The sequence below is a fragment of the Balaenoptera musculus genome, chromosome 10 (assembly GCF_009873245.2).
Source record: "Balaenoptera musculus isolate JJ_BM4_2016_0621 chromosome 10, mBalMus1.pri.v3, whole genome shotgun sequence".
Classification (NCBI taxonomy): Eukaryota; Metazoa; Chordata; class Mammalia; order Artiodactyla; family Balaenopteridae; genus Balaenoptera; species Balaenoptera musculus.
The window spans coordinates 65345711-65362314 of record NC_045794.1 but is presented as its reverse complement, the minus strand read 5'-3'; the positions used below and the strand labels follow the sequence as shown (position 1 = coordinate 65362314).

The 16604-nt window shown below is 34.2% G+C and overlaps 2 protein-coding genes across 9 annotated transcripts in view; one reads left to right on the top strand and one right to left on the bottom strand.

Moving 5' to 3' along the window:
• Positions 1 to 16604, top strand: part of PPP1R12A (protein phosphatase 1 regulatory subunit 12A) — a 149372-nt gene that overhangs the window by 3151 nt on the left and 129617 nt on the right. The window lies entirely within an intron of this gene.
• Positions 11617 to 12245, bottom strand: LOC118901862 (protein S100-A11-like). Its single transcript, XM_036865570.1, has one exon. It carries the CDS (start codon positions 12154 to 12156, stop codon positions 11845 to 11847), a length of 312 nt encoding a protein of 103 aa, XP_036721465.1. The 5' UTR covers positions 12157 to 12245; the 3' UTR covers positions 11617 to 11844.

Sequence of the window (16604 nt, the reverse complement as noted above, 5' to 3'; positions counted from 1 at the left end):
AATATTGCTTCTGTTTTATGTTTTGGTTTTGTTTTTTTTTTTTTTTTTGGCCACAAGGCATGTGGGATCCTAGCTCCCTGACCAGGGATCAAACCCGCACCCCCTGCATTGGAAGGCAAAGTCTTAACCACTGGGCCGCCAGGGAAGTCCCGATGGAGTGTCTTAAATTTCACTGTCAGGAGAAAAGTTTTAAGAACTTTACAACCCACAAATACACTTCTTAATCTAATATTTTACTTCCATTTTAATATAAACAGCTTATATTTAAAAGTTTCTTTAATTGGTTGAATGTTCTTTCTCATTAGGAGTTACAAAAGATAGTTTCCTTTTTTTTTTGTATAAAAATAGGTCATTCATATAGGAGAAAAAGCAGTGTTTCTAGTCAAATTTCCTATCTTGGTCTCTAGAATAGCCTCCCTTCCCCTAACTCCCTCCAGTAGCTAGAAAACAGTACTGAAGTTACATTATAAACTTCTGATTTTCTAGAACTGAGGTCTAGAGTAGAATTGCATTTTTATCAGTGGGCAATAATCAGCTCTGATTTAAGAGCTACCTGGTAGAGTTTTAATACTATACGATCTGTATCTTTATTTCAGTATACTTTATAAAGGTTTTAGGAGAGTAATAATAGTTTTCTATAGAATGCTTTATTGCTGATGCTTACTGATACTGGTGTGCATAAAATACAGGCCTGAGATTTCTTCCAACAGTTGTGAGTGTAGCCTTTTGATTTTACCTTAAAATCTTACCTGCTTCCTCTGTGCCTGTGACTTCCAAGTCAGTTTCCAGTTCTCACATTGCTGCAGAGCTCCAATCCCTCATTTCCATTTTTCTACTGATGACGAACTGTTGATTTAAAGTAAAATATTATTCAGTATATTGTGATTTTATATTTAAAAATATATCTTCAAGTAGTGACATAGTAAATAGAGGTCCACCCCCTTTGCCGTAGAATAGCAACTGTTTATTTACATCAATATCAGGAATGTCTTTAAATTCAACCTGAAATGAATATTTTTCTTTCTTCACCAAACCTATTCTTCTCATCGATGCCTCTGTTTCTGATAATGATGTCATTAATCTCTAGATTAAGCTTTAAACATTTTAATTATTGTTTACTCATGCCCTTGTCTACATATAGACAATCAGTCTTCATAACTGCCTTTGCATCAATTCTTTTTCTTGCTACTCTTATTATCAATCTAGGTCATACCTTTATTATTTTTATCCCTAGAGTACAGTAATAGCCTAATTGCTTTCCCTGCCTCTTCTCTCCCTGGTCCAGTCTAGCATTCATACTGCTATCACATTAATCTTTTAACAATATCATTTCAGTCATGTCACTCCTCTCCATAAATTCAGATTTAAAGTGTTTCACCATTTAGGTTAGACCTGATATGTCTCCACTGTGTTATATCCTTTAGTCTTTTTACTTCCATGCCTATGGCCTTGCTTTTTCCACCACTAGAATATACTCCCTCCCTCTTTGCCAGTCAAAATCTTGGTCGTTCTTCAGGGTTCAACCCAGTTGTCCTCCAGAAAGGATCTTTCTGTCTTTTGAATTTGTATAATAACTATGTCACTGGAGAGACTCTCCTCTGGGGTGCTCATTTTACCTTACATTTTGCCTCTTTGCTGCTGCTAAAATGCTTCTTACTGAGTAGTGTGTGTTTTTAAGTTTGTCTTTCCTGGCTGACTATAAGGACCCAATCTTCCACATTTTTGTATTTCCAGAACCTGGCACATAGTAGGCTCTCACTAAAGATTTATTGAATTTTATCTTTTACCTCGTATCATAGATAGGAAGTTTTATAGTCATTTGTATGTTGTAAGATAAATCATTAAAACATTCACACCCAGATACTTAGAGTACAGTTCTTGCACATGGTAGAACTTGTTGTGGATCTTCTGTGCAGATATTTTTAATGTCTTGAGATTTTTTTTAAAAATTTAATATTAACCTCCTTCCTATTAAAAAAATTCTGAACCAGTTTAACTATTGATTAAGAGATAGAAAAATATTCACTCGAGTCATCAATTAATTTGCTACCTTCTTTATAAAGGTCTGAACTAGGTCCTGTAGAGGAATACAGAGTAGAATTAAATCCATGTTCTTTGCTATTATAATTTTAAAATAAAGTTTTCCTTTTGCTTTTCAATACATACAGACTTGCAGGTAAGTTTAATATTACATCCCTTTGCTCTTAAAATACAAATTTTATCTACTTCTGAGGGAGCCATTTGAAGCTTCTTTGAGGAATATGTGACTCCCCTCTTGTCAGTAAAATGAATACTTTTGTGGAGTTTTTTCTCAAGTGCTTAATCTTCTCAGCCAAGCCATTTTCACTGAATCATAATCTGAAATGTAACTCTCTTTTAAAAAGTATTCTAATGGGGCTACTTAAAGTGTTTTCCAACCAAAAGGAAAAGAGACTGGAAGCAGCTGATATTGAGTCTCTTGTTAGAGAATAGTGTAATTGCTGTATATGAGAAATCTCTTTAAAACTGAATGTAGAGTTTATAGTTGTTTACTTTTTTTTTTTTTTTGGTGGGGGATATTAAGATCTTGGAAGAATCTGTTGGATCCCTTATAACTAATATTAAAATCTGTGTTTAAAAAATATACAGTATAAGTTATTTTCTCTACATAATTTTATTTAAATGGGTGATGGCTCTTCAAACTTTTTATTGAAATCATCCTAACCATAAAAAACAAACAAACAGAACAAACCTAAACAAAATTTCTAACCCCAAACTGGCCCCTCACTTCCTACAAATAAATGGACAACCCTCGCCATAAATGGGGTATGCTGGTAGGGCACCAGTGCCCACAGTGCTGTTGTTATAATGCCTTCTCTGCAGTTGATACCTCTGTGCTTCCTGGCAACAGTTTTGTGGTCTGACTTTGAAGTGTCATAACCAAGACCATCTTTCATGTACTTCAGCTACAGTGTGATTGCAAGCTGTGACTGAGCATTTTCTAGTATAGCCAGGTAGAAACATTAGATGGAATAGAGGAAAAATTTTTTTCATTATCTGTTTGTTATCACATTTTACAATACTGTTCACATAAGAGATGTACTTTAAAAACTGTCTAGTTAGATAATTTTAAAAATATAACTATTTGGAAACCTTAGGAGGGAGGCGACATATAGAACATTATTTTGTTACTGCTGTAGCGTGTTACTTCTTGACACTTCCCAAAGTTGCTATTTTCTTCGTCTTTCTGCCTGCCAAAAATTATGATTTTCACCCCACTTTTCTTTTGAAAGTTTGTGAGGTTCCACAGGGGTTGGCAAATGGAGTATTGGCATTTTGGTATATCTCTTTGAAAGGTCGAAGACCTCCAACAGTCATTTTTGAGTTTCTTCTAAATAAGGGTTGGATATGTAGTAGCCATGACTTATCCCAGTGTTATATTGAAGAAAGGAATTGGCTGGTGAACATTTGCTGAGGATTTGCTACATGTGAAACATTATGTTAGATAGTTTTATAACCAATATCTCATTTAATTCTCACAATGTCCCTTTTCTCTTGCTCAAGGTTACCAAGATAATAAATGACAGAGCTGGGTTCTGACACAGGTTTATGTGATTCCAGAGCCCAAATTTAACACTATGCTACATGTCTTTTAAGTCTGAAGAAGAAAGTATTCTTAAATCTTCCGGTCATTATGGTTGATGATTAGTAGTTGGAAGTTTTTCCATGTTAATCAGTAGAGAATCAAATGAAACACATACACATAGATATAATTATTTTCTTCATCTACTGTTGTCTGGCTAGTCAGAACTTTTAAGAGCTTTCTGTGGTAATTGAAATGCAGTAATGCCATATTTAAATTAATCTCTAAATCTGTCCTAAACTTTAGGAACTGCCAAGATTACTTTTGACTGACCATTATGTGCATAATATTTGATCAGGTGCTTTCGGTAGTTACAAAGGAAGTTACAACAGCAACAGAACTCTTTTTTTAAGGACAGGGTTTACTTAGTCTTTAAACATCTTCATTTTTCTTTATCTTAATAACAATTTATATTAATGCTTTAGGCATTTTTACATACTCATTTACAGTAAATGCTTTATACATTCACAGACTTAACTTTTTCAATGAAAAGATATAAATTATAGGTAACTCATATCAGCGATAGTGAAAGAAGGAAGGCAAGCAAGCAGGCAAGCTCCGGCTTGTCACCACCATTTAGCTTAATCTTCTGAAATTTACTTTCTGTACAATGATTATTATTATTTATAATTAGGACTTGAGACATTACATGAAATGCTAGTAAAGTTACCTGAATTAAATTGAAATTCTGAATTAGTAAAACAAACTTTTTAATATTTATCATGTTTGATTTTAATTGCAAGCCTTTTGTTAGTAGGAATATCCAAGTCATAAGAATATTCCATTCCTTAAATCATTTTGCAGAATTTAGCCAAATTATATTTCAAGTCTTACCTTAGAAAAGGCAATAGAATTTTTTTTCTTAGTGGTAGTGAGAGCACCATCTGAAATGTGATTTACTTGTTGCCTATGAAATCATTGGTTCCCAGAATTTTACATTTCATGGACCAATGAAATGGTTTTTGTTTTTTGTACTTTGTTTTAATTTTGATGACTAAAAGAGGAGAACCTAATTTTTATGTTGTCATGTTAGGGCATTAAAAACAAACAACTTGATAACCTTCTACCATCATCATTTCATAAAAGAAAGAATACTTTAACAAGAAGAAAAGGATATAGTATCCAAATAAAGGACAGTGGAGACTCATGTATCAGTCTATAAGATTATTGCTGTATTGACAGCAGATGTTCTTGATGCTCTTCCATGAAGTAGAGTAGTTAAGGGTGAGCAGATTTCAAAACTTTATTCCCTATGTTCTCCATTTGGTAGGATATGAGAGAGTGCAGGTGGTGGCAGGCCATATCATCGGGATGCAAGTGCCTGATCCCTGATCACTCAGTAAGAAGTGGAAAAAGAATTTACCTGAAGAGATTCAGGAGATTGGTGAAAGCTTTCTTTAGGAACCACTGGTTTCATATTTATATTTCCATAAGCCTCTGCATATGTAATCTTTCTCTGAAATGTATTTCCCAGCTTATTTGTGTTAAGACACAGCTCAAAGCATAAAGTGTGGACTCGCTTGACCACGGGGGTGCACAGTAAGTCTTTCACTTACTATTTAAACCCTAAGTTTGGCACTTACACACTACCTGCTATTGTTAGTATATCTTATCTCCAGACAGAATAGTGAATTCCTTCAAGTGGGGACTTTGATTCATTTTTCTTTAAATCCCCTTTGGTATCTGCATTTTATTTTAGCAGGTGCACAGTAAATGTTTGTTGATTTTAAAAAAATGAGCACAATGTAGACTAATCTTGTGAAGAGCAGAGTTCATAGAGAACAAAATGATGACAGTTTGGGTAAATATAACAACCAGCAAACATTAAAATGTTCTAATTAAAAAGTGTATACCAATAACTTACTTTATAATAATTATAATGTAAAGGTAACCATTATTACAGTCAAAATTTAGCAGGATCTTAGATTTTTTTTTGAAGTGGAATGTGTTCCTGATTACCAACACAAGTAGAATTTTGCTCAGTTTATGTAACATACTTTAAAAATGAATTTCTTTAAACAAATCATCCTGTGTTGGCTTAGAAAAGGAATCCCTAGCATATGTCATTAGAAGCTAATTCATATTTTCTAATGATCTTAATCATATTTTTTTCCTAAATAACACTTTCACTATGGATCCCTGTATGTCACTATTTTTCTGACCTTGTTAGTATTTTGGTTGTTTAGCTTTTCATTGTTATGCTGGCTAACCATAAAAAGACAAAGTTGAGCTCTGTGTTACTGCCCTAAGTGTGCTTGCTTGACTTGAATGCTCTTTCATGGGTGGAGACATTCCACATTGTCATGTGTTATATAGGCATTTCTGAAATGACATTCAGTAGAAACCATGGAAAGAAATGAAGGCATTCCTCAGCTGTCACCTTTTTAGTAATCTATTTAAATGCGTTATGTGCAGAGTGAGATATTCCGCAGGGAGAGCTTCAGTGACTAAAAAGCGTTACTTTAATTTGATTATTAACTCATATGAGCTGAAAATACATGTTTTACATATTTAACATGTTTCCTAATGAAAAATATCATAAGGTTGTAGAAAGTTTGTACCATTTTCTTGAACACTTGAATAGTGCAAAGGAGAAATTTTGTGACTTGATACCATTTAGAAGTTAACCACATGGGAAAGTATATTTTCCTGGATTAACTGTTAAAACACACGCACACACATCAATTACCTTTACTTTGTAGTAAACAAACTAAAGTGTATACATTTTATTAACCTTCAAAATTATTTTAGATGGTTCTAAATATTAATCCAAATTTGTACTTTTGCTTGGAACATTTCTGGAACTTTTCTATCGGAGCTTCAGTTCCAGCAGGTTCTTTTGAATATCCTCTGTGTTGAGTTGAGTTTGTGTTTTTGTTTTTTTTTTCTTTCAGGAAAGTTTGTAAATTTTGAAAATGATAGTCATTGGAGACATGGCAAGTGAAAATAGTAGATGCTGGGTAATCATGGTTAATAAATAACTATCAGTGATTAAATGATATTTTCTAAGAAGCTTTTTCTTAATTGGAACATGATCATAAAGAGTCCATCTTGGATTTTAGTCAACTCTTTTTACATTGTTTGGACTTGAGAGTATGCTTCAGAATTTCTTTATGATTAACTTAGTGCACTCTTCGTTTGTGTTCTGAATTTTGCATGAAACAAGTCAATAGCTTATATAGCTTGTGAATTGAACCATGGTCTTTTTTTGTGTTTTCCACAAAAGATTTTGATGCTGCTGTTGTCAGATCATGACACCATATTTCATTAAGAGCTATTGTTTTTCTCAGAGATAAGTTAATTTGTACAGTTTTTCTTAAAAGATTAGAACAGATGACATGTTCAACAATTTATATCCTTTCCAAGTACATGGAATGATCTGCATAAAAATTTTGCCTAATATTCAAGTTTTTTCCCTTTTAAAATGTCTATTGCTATTTAACTTTTAGCCATCTTTTAAAAAAAAAACACTAAAATGTCTTTAAATTTCTGATTTTCTCAATGTGGTATACATGAAAATGCCTCAAGTAATTATTAGGCCTTCAGTGCCTTATACTCTTGCTTTTTGTCTTCACCATCTCCTTTTTAATTTTAAACATGGCTTACTTTCAAGTTTGTTTATTGTTCTATATGTATTTTATCCCAAACAGAAATTGAAGAAGAATAATTACTTAAGTAATTAAAGCATGATAGAAAAATATAAAAAAAGAAAATAAATGCTATTCAGATTTTCAGGCATGCAGCTAGCTAGCCCCATTTAAAACTTTAATAGACTCTCTTTATCCATCTCTATCCAATATATAATTTTCTAAAAGTGAGTTTATATTTAATTTTCTGGTTTATAACCTACTTTCTAAATTATACATTTTTAGAAATATTTCTGTGTTAATGAATTTTGGGTCCACTGTGTGAGTTTGTGTGTACATGTGTGAGTACATGTGTACATCCTGAAGTTTATTTTCCCAGTTGTCTGATGATGAATATTTAGTATATTTTCAATTTCTCATGATTGGTGGATATTACACTATGTATATCTTTGCTCACTCATGACATTGTATCGTTTGGATTGTTTATCTTAGAGATTTCAGCTGCAATTTTATATGTTTTGCCCAAGATAACATGCTGTTCTAATGCTTGTTTATGCAAAAGATATTTTCAGTAAAGTCTCTAGTATATTTAATATAGAAGACTAACCTTGAAAGTACTCCGGCTGACACACATGTTACATTCATAATGTGATGATGTCATCTCCCTTCTCTGAGGCACCCATAGAAAAATCTGTTTTACTCTGTGTGTTAAGAAAATTTGTCAGTTGTTTGAAATATTAAACAGTATTTGTATTTGCAGGTAAATGTTGCTATTATTTGTTTAAATTAGTGATTAACTCATTCATGAACAAATATATGAATCATTATTTATCATATGCCTGGCATAAGGTCCCTGTGTGCATGTAGTGTGTAATCTAGAGGAGGTGGCAGTGAGTGTTAGATCTAGAGTAAGATGAAATTTTTTACTAGGAGGACTTAACCTAAAATGCCAGGATAGACATCCCTGAGAAAGCTATGTTTAAGTTACAGGAACTTAAGAGATGTCTTGAGTCTTTCATGACCCTGTTCCCTCCTTGTTTGTCTTCTGAATGCTCCTGTTCAGTTTCTTTTTTTGATCTGTTTCTTTCTTAAAGAAGAATGTTCCAAAGTTCTCTGTGTCTCTGTTTTTTCTTTTCCATATCATTCATTCTTAGAGTTTCAGCTGTTCTCTTTTTATATGATCTGTTCTCCTTTTTATATAATCTACATCTTATTTTTGATGTCGTCAGTCTTCCACTTACTAAACTACAATCTCAGGGTCTTCTTGTGTTTACTCCTTCCGCTTCCAACATACAGTCAATAACTCCTATCATGCACACCTGAAAAAGAAATACTCCCAAACCCATACTACCTTTTTATATATTCACTTAACAGAATTAAAGGCCTACTTTGTGTCATACACTATTAAGTACTGGGGGGGATATGCTTTTAAACAAAAGAGATACCAACGCTACCTTCATGGAGTTTAGAATAAAGTGAAATTGCTTAGCCATCAGGAAAGTGCAAATCAAAACCGTAATGAGATACTACTTCACACCTAATAGAATGGCTATAATAAAAACAACAGATAATAACAAATATTGACTAGGGTATGGAGAAATTCCATCCCTCATACACTGCTGATGGTAATGTAAAGTGGTGCGACCATTTTCAACCACTTTCAAAACAGTCTGGCAGTTCCTCAAAAGGTTAAACATAGAGTTGCCATATAACCTAGCAGTCCTACTCCTAGGTGTATACTCAAGAGAACTGAAAATGCATGCCCACACAAAAACATGTATGTTAATGTTTATAGCATCATTATCAAAATAGCCAGAAAGTGGGAACAACACAAAATGTGCTGATGAATAAATAAAATGTGGTATGTTTTGTTACTGAAATCAGTGGAATGTTATTTGGCAATAAAAAGAAACTAAGTACTGATACTTGGTGCAACATAGATGAATCTTAAATACATTATGCTACGTGAAAGACACCAGTCACAAAAGACCACATATTGTAGGATTCCATTTACATGGAATGTTCAGAATAGGTAAGTCTATAGAGACAGAAGATAGATTAATGGTTGCCAAAGGCTGGAGGTATTGAGGGGAAATGGGGAGTGACTGCTAATTGGTATAGCATTTCTTTTTAGGTTGATAAAAATGTTATAAAATTAATTGTGGTGATGGTTGCACAACTCTGGATATACCAAAACCTTTTAATTATATACTTGGAATGGGTTATTATATAATGTGTGAATTAATTTACAATAGGCTGTTGTATTTTTAAAGAATGAAATTAGGTATTTATCAGTGTTCACCACTAAAAATTGAGGCACTGGCAGAGGCTTGGTATTCATCTCTGTAGTTATGATGACAAAGAAGACAGCCAGTCATTGTCCCTGGCCTAACACAGCTTGCAGTGTATTAGGGTATATAGATAAACATAAAGAAATTTACGTTTATGTCAGTTATGTGTAATGATATGTAATGGTTGTAGTACAAAGTGATGTGGAAGTTGATGAAGGCACATCTCACCTCGATTTGGGGAAGGGGAAGGCTTCCTGGAGAAAGTTATTGTTTAAGCTGCTCCGTGATGAGTAAAAGTTAGCCAAAGTTGTAAGGGAGGGGAGGGTACCGGAAACTATTTCAGAGAGAGGGAATAGTATGTGCAAAGAGCTGGAGGTGTATAGAAGTGTTGAAGGATTTTAATCAGGTTAAATGAGACAGTCAAATTTTCTCTTTAAGAAAAATCACTTTGGCTGCAGCGTGGAGAATGCAACTGAAAAGAGGACAAGACTGGAGGCAGGGAGACTAGTGACTAGTTCAGGAACTTGAGGAGTCTAAGAGAGATGAACTAGCTTAGTGGCGGTGAAGTTGGTAAATAGTAGATGAACTCAGGACATATTTAAGAAATAGAATTGGTAGGAATTGGAAGGGATTTGAAGTGAGGGAATAGAGGCAAAAATGTGGGTGCACTTGGTTTCCGGTTTGGATGACTAGGTGAATGGAGTGCTTTTCACAGGATGTGTTCATTCAGTAAATACTCTGTGCTTACTGTATAGGTCAGGAGCAGAGTATATTTGAATGCTATTGGGGGAGACAGGCAGTAAGCAAGAAATTACAATCAACTGTGAAATGTATGCTAAAGGACATATAGGATATTGAGGAGAGGTGGCCTACTTATAAATAATATACAAAAATCTTGTTTGGAGGGTGTTTTGTCTTGGAGTTAGCCTGTTTTCTTAGATCTATTTGAATACCAAATAGAAAAGAATTTACGAGGCTACAGGAAAACCACAGGATAAGGATTCATGATTAGAGTTTTTAGGACTTTGGTGAACTGTCCAAAACTACATGCAAAGTTTTGTGTTTGATTTTCTTTGCCTTTCACTTCAGAAGAATTAATTAAGAACTTTTAAGTAAGGTCAGATTTATTTTTATGATATTGTGGAGGAGGGCAGAGTGTGTCTTTTTAGGGATATGGGGATGTGGAGAGCTAGAGCACAGAACTGTTGGAGAGCAATAAAGGAGTGGTAGTTGGAACAATCTAAAAGTCTTTCATTGCCTGAAATAATGGTTTGTGAAAATAAGGTCATAGGTTAACATGAGAGGTGAGAGTACATTTCTCAGAGCATGTTGGATTTTGCTAAGAATTGTACAGTTAAAGAATTCATTCAGCAGTCTCTGGCAATTCCTTGGTGGTCCAGTGGTTAGGACTCTGGGCTTCCATTGCGGTGGGCACGGGTTTGATCTCTGGTCTGGGAACTAAGCTCCTGCAAGCCGCACAGTGCAACCAAAAAAAAAAAAAAAAAAATCCTCTAACTTTCTTCGGTTTCTAAATTTAGTAAGCTGTGTTTTCAGGGAAAATAAAGGTAAAATATTAGTTTTAACTAAAAAACTTATACATTGATATATTTTTTCTTTTTTGCTCAAAATATTACTAGAGTTGCTTTGAGTATTTGTGACTTTTTTGCATATTTTAATGTTTTTTTAAAGTTGCACAGGTAATGAGAAAAGTAGCAGTTCTACAAAAAGGTTGTGTGGGTTATTTTGACCTTGAGCAAGCATCATTGGGTTTGTTTTAGCTTAAGTGAAATAGGAAATGGTTATTATATATTTTTTTGCACTCTCATAGTTCTTTGTTTATTTGTTTGTTTATTCATTTGTTGTTTTTCCCCCCACTAGAAGGTAACCTCAGTGAAGGCAGGACCTTGTCTGTCTTGCTGACTGTATCCTCACAACCTATGACAGTACCGTAGTAGGGGTGTATAGACATTTAATGAGTGAACAGTAAGTGACGTCTCTCCATCAGTCTGAGAAATTTAGAGATGATTATGTTGGTATCATTAATCATGATTATGTACACACCCAAGATGCACTTTTACTATTTACTTTGCAACTTCTGGTAACTTTTTCCATCAATCTAATTTATATTCCTCCCAGTCATCTCCCTCCCTTGCACAAATTTACTGACTCTCCAGTGTGTGCTTTAAAAAACAGTATTGTTTTATTACTGCCAGCGGGAGTGGCCTTCATGGGGTGGTGGGTGCACCCGGCTCAGGGTATGTGTGGGCTGTGAGGGGTAGCTGATAATTGGGAGGCTGAAGGAAAGGGAGTGGGGCTGGAGGCCAGGCCCAAAGACTCCTCCGATTTACTTCTGCGAAGAGGTGGACTTAATAAAGGAGTCATGGCAAGCTATGGCCAGGCCGCCAATAAGATTAAGAAATTCTTGGAAATCTAGCTGCCCATCAGAGTCGAGGTCCAGTTTCTTCATCAGGTGGTCAAGGACACCAGGGTCCTTCTGGTTCTTTGTGAAGGCACCCAGCTCTGTATTCATGAGGATAAGGAACTTGGCCTTGGAGAGTTTGCTGTTGTTACCGTCCCTTCCAGCATGCTTTTGGAAAACAGCAGTTAGAGACTCGATGCACCGTTCAGTCTCTGTAGGGCTGGATATTTTTGCCATGTCGGAGAGGAGCGAGGCACGGGACTGCGAGTGGGGAGCGGCGCGGCGAGCCTGGTTACTATATATATTAAACCTTAATTCAAAATTACCGTGGCATTTTTTCCCCTTTTTAACCCACCCTTGACATTTAAAGCCAATCTTATTGTGGAGTGGGGGGAGATTATGTGTATGTTTGTTTTATGTGTGAAATGGACTGATGATACATAACTTGTTCCCTTTTAAATTACAGTTAAGTGTCAGAAAGTTAGTTGCAAGACAGTTTGTATGATGTGATTCCATTTGGGGGGAAATGTTGTTTGCGTAGAAAAAAATCTGGGGAAATTACCCCAACTATTAATGGTTATGGATATTTTGGATTATGTCATCTTTGAATCTTTTACAACAAGCAGAAAAAGTGATGAAGATGAATCTGAACTGGAGAAAAATGCCTAAATGGCTACTTCCAGTAATGTATTCAGTATTAAATATAGAGACATTGACATAATGAATGTTAGTTTGCTAGTCTGTGTCCTCTCAAGGAAGCTGGTGTTTTAAATATTTATTTCTATATTATGCCTATCTTTTCTCTGAACCTTTTATTTCATAAGGAAAGATTGATTGCCATTATGATGTACACCTTGGGAGAGTTTTACAAGTAAGAAAATGAATTAGGGGTTTAGTTGGATGTATTTTGAAGCTTTTGGCAAGTAGACTACCAAGAAAATATAAGCATAATTTCCAAAAAAGCAGATAGTTTTGAGGAATAAAGGGATTTTAAAAGATAGAAAAGCAATTTTTATACAGTGAGCCCTTTTGCCTTGTTTTATATGAATATGAAAATGATGAATTTAATGATGAATATCTGTTTTAAGAATGAATTGAAAAAATGGCCTCAAATCTCTAAGAATAGAATCAGGAATGGTGAAGCTTAGCTTAGAGTTATGTGAATTTTATGAAAATATTTTTGAAGACAGTGAAAAGAGGGCTTTTAAGAGTTGTGAAATGGAGCAAGACTAGGAAGAAGGAAATAACTGATGGCACGGCCCTTAATTTACACGTACGTTTGTTAAAAATGGTCTTCTACTGTAAACAGCAGAATTCTAATATCCATTATTAAGCGTATAGTTTTAGAAGAGGTTATGTTGATCACTAGATGCCCATTTGAGTTTTCTGAAAACAAGTTTTGTGTTGACCTATCTTTACTTCCTTTTTTGACAAGGTTGGCAAGTTCAAATGAGGGAAATGTTGCAAACCTAGTGTAGCTTCATTTTGTAGTACAGCACTTGGACAGGCTCTTGTTAGATCTTTGCAGTTAACATGACAAAAATCTGACATGAATATTAGCAGGATTGGATGGATTAACCGCTGGATGAACCACTGTATACACATCAGTCTACTGATTAATCACTCAGTGTCAACCCAGAGGAAGGACTAAAGTGTAGTGGTCCTTGTGTTCTTGACCCTATCTTATTCAGCATTTTAGGAGATTAAACTGTAGAAGCTGAGAGAACTCTAAAAAGTGTGAAATAGTAGGTTTTAAACAGTAAAATGAAAAGATAATGGATATTAATGTAAAATTCTGCATTAAAACATTGATGACTATAGGTTGGTAGAGACCATCTTTGACAAACATGAGAAAAGGTTGCTTGAAAGTTTAAAAGGAAGCCCAGTGTCTGACAACAGTATAATCATTTTAAAATGTACTAATTCAGTGTAAAGCTAAATTAGTATTTAGTCTAGATTTTTAAAAAAATCTGTTCCTTTATACTGTTAGATCACATCTGCAGAACTGTGCTGGTTCTACAGTTTGAGATTTGTCTACTGTTTGAGCAGATCTTACCAGTTACAGCCTTTTTTTGATTACTCACCGGTGGAATGGCTTTGTATAATAAAATTATTTCTACCGAGGAAAACCTATATTCCAGTCCTTTTTCTAGATTTGTTAACAAATGTATACATAATTATATACACACAGTTGCAGTTCTTCATATACCTTAAGACCCCCCAAATCATCAGCTCAACTATTTTCTTTTGAGCCCCTCAAAAAAAAAAGGGAGCCAGTTTTTAAAGCCACATACTTAACCCGTGGTATTAGGAGAGCCACTAGTAGGAAAATGGTAGAAGGACCTCTTGCACATGTTAGTTAGGATTCTTTGTTTTAAGTAAGAAAAGCCCATTGGAACTAGCCTAAATAAAGTAATTCACTGTAAGGTTATAGAGATGTCTTATAGAATCTGGGCTTCTGGAATGAATTAGAGCCAGGAACTATATGCAGCCCAGGAAGTCTTCTATCTAAGTTTCTCATCATTTTTTCTAGCAATTCCACTTTATTATTTTTTACAGCAAACTAGATTTCTTGTTTTCCCAGTTCTGAAGGCAAAATAAAAGGGCACCAACAATTTCAGAATTTGTATCTGGTCTATATATCCAGAGAGATTGATCTCCTTCTGAGTTCTAATTCCAGATTCCCAGGAAAGGGACCAATTGATCCACCTTAGGTTATTCATATATCATCTGAGGTCATCAACAGTAGCTGGTGAGGTTGGGTGTCTCTGAGCAAACATACCTACTCTGTCATTCTAAATAATGTATTATGAGGAAATGAGGAAGACAAAGCTAGAATTAATAAGTGAGTTCATAAAGAAGCAAATATCGATTGTATAAATGCACAATCTATAAAAATGAAAAAGCATAAATAAACGTTAAATCTTAAATCAGCAGTTCTCAAACCTTTCTGTTTCAAGGCCCCCTTTATACTCTTAAAACTTGAGAACAGACTACAACAAACAGGGCAAGTAAAACTGGGGAAATCTGAATAAGATAGATGGATTATATCAATGTCAACGTCATGGATATAATATTACTGTATACAGTTTTCACAAAATTTTACCGTTAAGAGAAACTGTGCAAAGGAATATCTCTATTATTTCTTACAACTACCTGTGAATCTATAATTAACTCAATAAAATAATATTAAAAATTTTCTTTATTATTATTTTTTGTCTATTATTATTTTAATGTAAAAAAATAGTGAAGAACCCAAAGACCTTTTTTGTTTATGTTGGCTGTCTTCCAGTATTTAACAAATTAGAAAGTAAAGCTCAAAAATCTTTAAAATTTTATTTATTTAAAAATAATAACTCATATGCCAATGTAAATAACATGTTTATGAAAGATAAGCATTTTTCAAGTCAAAAAATTTAATTAAGAAGGGCATTGTTTTACATTTTGCAGATTTTAATGTCTTGCTTAATAGAAGATAAATGGAGTCTCATAACTATTTCTGCACATAGTCTGTTGTGATTTCACATATTTAGCTTCTGAAAAATTCCACCATACACTTGTGAGAGAATGAGAGTATTAACCTTGCCGGACTTCCTGTAAGGGTTTCAGAGAACCTCTGAGCTAAATAAGTGAAGGGATATATAATACCATGTTCATGGTTTGGAAGATTGACTATTATAAAGAAGTTAATTCCAAACCAATCACAGATTCAACACAAGCTGAACCAAAATCCTGTGTGTGTGTGTGTGTGTGTGAAAAATGACAATCATATATAAATGAAAAAGGCCAGATATAGCCAGGTTAATCTTTAAGAACAAAAAGGTGAGAGGGGAGGGACAGATTGGGAGTTCGGGATTGACATGTACACACTGCTATATTTAAAATAGGTAATCGACAAGGACAGCACAGGGAACTCTGCTCAATACTCTGTAAAAACCTAAATGGGAAAAGAATTTGAAAAAGAGTAGATACATGTATATATATAACTGAATCACTTTGCTGTACACCTGAAACTAACAAACATTGTTAATCAACCCTACTCTGATATAAAATAAAAATTAAAAAAAAAAGAACAGAAAGGTGAGAGGACTTATTTACTTTGATGGAAAATAAGTGGAACTCAGTCAACCTGTCCATATGGAAAAAGAGTTGACACCCTATACTTTGCACCATACACAAAGATCAATTTGAGACGGATTGTAGATCTAAATGTGAAATATATAATAATAGATATTGAAGAAGGTAACATATGAAGATACCTTCATAAACTTCAGGTAGGGAAAATATGTTTAAACAGGACACAAAAATCATTAACCATAAAAGAAAAGACTGATTAATTGGAGTACATTAAAATGAAGAATTTCTGTCCCTCAAAAGATAGCATTAAGAGAAGTAAGCTTCAGAATGGGAAGATATTTGTCTCACATACAGTTGACATAGGGCTTATATTCCGGGGTGTGTATGTGTGTGTATGTATGTATTAAACTACAAATGAGTAAGAAAAAATACACAATCAGGCACATCACAAAAGAAAATATTCAAATGGTGATAAATGTTCACCATTAATATTCAAATGGTATTAAATGACAAAATTATTCAATATCGTTCATCAGAGAAATACAAGTTAAGATCACAGTAAGGTGTTAGTACATATCCACCAGAGTGGCTAAAATTTAAAAGACTGA

What these genes read in the sequence shown, in the direction of transcription:
- LOC118901862 (XM_036865570.1), bottom strand. Translation starts at nt 12,156, where the DNA reads ATGGCAAAAATATCCAGCCCTACAGAGACTGAACGGTGCATCGAGTCT.